This window comes from Pinus tabuliformis, chromosome 3_2 (genome assembly GCF_031772625.1).
Source record: "Pinus tabuliformis cultivar Carrire ecotype Pingquan chromosome 3_2, CPIR1, whole genome shotgun sequence".
In the NCBI taxonomy this organism is placed as follows: Eukaryota; Viridiplantae; Streptophyta; class Pinopsida; order Pinales; family Pinaceae; genus Pinus; species Pinus tabuliformis.
Window position 1 is genome coordinate 1,045,985,591 of NC_142302.1, and position 4,624 is coordinate 1,045,990,214.

General features: G+C 35.8%; 1 protein-coding gene across 1 annotated transcript; it reads left to right on the forward strand.

Annotated features, from left to right (window-relative positions):
• Positions 1–912: 912 nt before the first annotated feature.
• LOC149184179 (uncharacterized) lies at positions 913–2,627 on the forward strand. Its single transcript, XM_089418850.1, has 2 exons — positions 913–1,036; positions 1,239–2,627. The coding sequence occupies exon 2, from the start codon at positions 1,337–1,339 to the stop codon at positions 2,318–2,320; it is 984 nt and encodes a 327-aa protein (XP_089274976.1). The 5' UTR covers positions 913–1,036; positions 1,239–1,336; the 3' UTR covers positions 2,321–2,627.
• Positions 2,628–4,624: the final 1,997 nt, after the last annotated feature.

Consider the following 4,624-nt stretch of genomic DNA (forward strand, 5'->3'; position numbering starts at 1 on the left):
CACATACTTACACATCAAGGTCGGTTGGACATACTTACAAATAAGGATCATCCTAGAAGAAATAATATTTTTAATATCATCCACCCTTGCTTGAGCTGAAAGTGGGGTTTTGGCTAGAGTTGGAAGCAATTTTAGGAAACTTTTTGGTGTTTTTGTTGTATAGCTTCTTCTTATGCATAAGATAAGTAGTCATACTCATGCTTTTAATGGAGAAATACTTGCTTCAATAAAGAGAATAGGGTAAGGAGTATTTTATTTAATCTTGAGATTTATATTACAAATATAGCCCAAAGAATTGATTGGAAGTGAAATTGCATTGATTGTATTGTTGAATGCCATCACCAAAAACTAAGAAATATGAGTAACTAATAATGTTTATTTTAACATATATACACTTCAGTATATATGTTTATTTTTTTATATATATTTATGTGTTTTATTTTATATATATATATATATATTAAAATATGTTGTAATATAATAATAATTCATGCTAAATTGAAAATATGGTGAGAGAATTATAATTCATCAAAATGGAAATAACAGAAGAAATAGAAAAAGAAAAAAAAGAAAGTTAAATAAAACAAAAACCAAAAAAATAGTAATTAATAATGGAAGTTACAAAAAAACCATAATAAAATCTCAATCAATCACCTTAAAAATAAATAAATTTAAATAACAAAAAAAATCTTGATGCTAAATTATGAATAAGTGGTAGAATTTTTGGTTAAACATAAATTAATATACAGTCAAAAACAAAACTAAATGCCTAATACCATCTCTGAGACCCATAAAATCTGATAACAACTGAAATATGAAAATAATAAAATGAAATTTAATTTATTTATTTGTTAAAATTTAACTACGCTGATAAAAATAGCTTATGGCATACAGTACACACACTCGTGGTTGAATTGGATAAGGATGCCATTTAATTAGTGGAGTTGGGTGCTGTAGCCACCAATGCCATGATAAACACACTTTAGTGGTGGGGGATGGTGGGAGAGTTGAAGTTCCTTTTGTGGAACGCAACCAGGTTGGTTCATTCTCATATTACGGGTTCATGTTTAACAAATTTCTTGCTGCATAAATTTCTAGGCCTCGTTTTCTACCAGTTTTAATAAATGCAAAACTGAACTCATCTCATTAGGCGGGCTTTTGGATTCTCACGAGCTCTCATAATTCAATTCAATTTTCTTTCAATTGTATTGATATTGCTATTTCTGGTACACATACAGAGGCTGATAAGGGATTCACAGAGTGGAAATTATTGTAATTTTGTGAATTGTTATGGTTTGCAAGATCAGAGTAACTGTGTATCACTTCTGGGATTGCCATGGCTCGGAAAAAGCAAAGGAATTTGAACGATTTCTTCCTGTTGAGTTTAATGGGTATCATCAAGGAGTCTGTAGTGATTGTTGTGAACCATCATTCCTTCTTCACTTCAATTGCCTTTCTACTCTTATACCCTGTCTCTTCTGCGATTCTTCTCTCCAAAGCCCTTCTGGATCCCCTCCTTGTAGCCAAAATTTCACAGCAAATTCAGGCACTGGGTTTATTCTCATGTGATGATCATGATCCCCACCTCACCAAATCCATATATCACAAGCTCTGTGAGACCATGATTTCTTATGCTCTCTGCCTGCCATTGCTAGTCACATTTTCACTGTGGGCAAGAGCAGCAGTGGCCCATACAGTTGCCTCTATTTATGCAGGCAATAGGCCTTCATGGCAGAGGTTGATTAAACAGCTGCCCAAGCTCTGGAAACGCCTTGTGAGGACATATATCTGGGTCTGTCTGTTGGTCCTAGGATTCAATGCCCTAGTGCTTGTGTTAATGTCTGCAATCATTAAAGGGGTATCTGTATTGGGATTGCCTAGACTATGGGTGATTGGGGCTGCTGTTTGTGGGGGAATTCTTTATTCAATTGTGTTTGCACATGCCATTATAGTCTGCAATTTGGCCACAGTTGTGAGTGTGATGGAAGCTGATTGTTGTTATGGCCTGGATGCTGTTTTCAAGGCCCTGTTTCTGATAAGAGGGAGAACCCAGATAGCTCTTCTAGTGGCTCTCATTACCAACATGAGCTTGGCCTTGGTTGAGAGCCTATTTCAGTACAGATTGATGGGGATGGGGCATGTAGGGGGCGTTGGTACATATAATTATTCATGGCTGTTGATCACGTGGAATGGTCATGTTATGGTATTTATGCATTCGCTTGTGGGTGTGATGGATGGGGTGATGAACTGTGTGTTGTATTACACATGCAAGTCCTCTTGTTTGGAGGACATCTGCTTCAAGATTATCAATCCTGTGTAATTTGTCTTGTAAACAGTTAATCAAAGTAGGAGGTACATAAATTTCTTTCATTGCAGTCCATGAAATTAGATGGTTTGGTGACGCTCCAATTATATCGAAACTGCCCGCATTCTTTCTACTTGCACATCATACTCCATTTGGCTCTTTGTAACTTTATACGAAAAGGAATGGGAATTGAATTACTGCTTTTTTTTTGGCAGATAGTTGCATTTAGATGGGTTGGTGAGGCTGCAAATATATAGCCCACATTCCTTTTACTCGCACACCATTCTCCATTTGGCTGTTTGTAACTTTGTACAAAAGGGGAATGGAATTGAATTACTCGTTTTTTTGCAGATCGTTGCATTTGAGAATTAGACTGTCTTCATGTTTAAATATTTCTGGTATATTTTTGTATATGAAGAGTGTGTAAGAATGAGTTATCCCTGATTATAGATTTCTGAATATTTCAAAAATTTGATAAAAAAGAGTTCAGCCAAATTGTTTAAAAATTAGATAAAAATGAAAAGTTGAATGCTTTACCTTTTTTTTGTTTAATCAAAATTTTAAAATATTTTGAAATTTGCAATCAAATTAAATTCAACAATAAACATGCCCACATGGTGTAACTCAATTGGAGATACATCATTTGACATATGTCAATTTGAGTCCATTGTTCATCTACAAAACTGATGAGAAATTACATCCCATTAAAAACACACCTCCAAGGTAGACCTAGAAAAACATACGACCAAGATAATCGCCAAAGGAACGAAACGGTTCGAGAAGACCACCCATGCAGTAACACCACCAGAAGGGCAAACAACTAAGGTAAGAATCACCGAACTCTTACGCCAAGAGTCTTCATTAAAACCAACAACACCAACATAAAGCACTTAGAGCAAATTGTCTCTCCAAGAGAGCAGGAGATTAAATCACCAAGGTTGCCACACTCTTACAACAAGAGTAGTTCCTTAAAACCAAGGACACCAACAAAGATCACTATGTGTAGATTTCCTATCCAAGAGAGCAAGGGATTTGTCACCAACGCCAAAACTTCAAAAAACCATAGATAGAACTTTGAGCATATAAAAGCCATTTCAACTTGATACGATGACCAGTGACAAAGGAGAAGTATGAGAGGGTGGAGAAGTAGCAACTGGTGGATCATTGACAACAACAAGGATATCTATTGTCTCCTTAGAATCCGAATCTGAGAGGACATATTTCTCCACCCTATGCAGATGTGAAACAATATCATCCAAGTAGAAACACACATTTATGAGAAATCTCGTAATGCCCTCTTGCCTTGCAAAAACAATATAGTTTCCCACATGTTTATCATGAAGAACCAGAGAAATGAGGGTATCCATATGTTGATGCACAACCATAAAATGCAGAAAATGTAACCTCCTCTTCCTGAATTTCTCAAGGTCAGGGACCCATTTGAGATTCTTAGTGCTTACCTTAGAATCTAAGGAGGGACGATCCCTGAACTCCCTACATTATAGTTGAAGAATTTTTTTCAAACCTCAATAGGAACCGAGTCAAAATATATAGCCACTAAATTCCAACCAAATAGATTCCTATGTTGAGGAGTTGAAGTACTTGCACCACCTCTCCGACTTGCCATCCTCTATCGAGGGGGCATAGTTGCAGAGAATACAAAATATTTCACAAAGACCTGAACAAGACTAAGACAAGATTGACAACCCAACGAATATTTAGAGTATTTGACCTTTAACCGGTGAAAGAGCACACCATCCCCAATTATCCACAATATTATTCGTGGGACAAATAATATCAAACACAACTTGGGTATTAGAGACAATAATTGGAACAAACAAAAGACAAAGAGATAACCTTGAAAAACCAATAACAGAGGCAATGTATAATACTAAGAAATCTTCTACACAATATAAAAAATTAAATGCTAGGTCTAGCCACAAACCAAATATTGAGACTGAAGAGGAAAAAGACCAGAGATATGACTAACCCAAAAATGAAATTGTGCTTTTAGACTATAAAAGAAAGGATTTATGCTAAAACCAAAGTAGAAATTTCTCGGGTACCAAATGTCATAAAACAAATATCTGTTGAATCAATGCCCTGGAGAGTCAATGCGGGTAAAACCACAAACAATTCAAAAATCGGCCCTGTAGGAGTATTGTGTAGAAATAGAATGAAAAACATTGACCCTCTGTTGTATTCTTTGTATTTACGGGAAACATTGGAGTAAATTTTGGGTCTCCCTTAGAGCAAAGAAGAAGCCCAAACTTGCCATAGTAGGGATACAAGCGACCCCATGTTACCAAATATTTGACC

What these genes read in the sequence shown, in the direction of transcription:
- LOC149184179 (XM_089418850.1), top strand. Translation starts at nt 1,337, where the DNA reads ATGGCTCGGAAAAAGCAAAGGAATTTGAACGATTTCTTCCTGTTGAGT.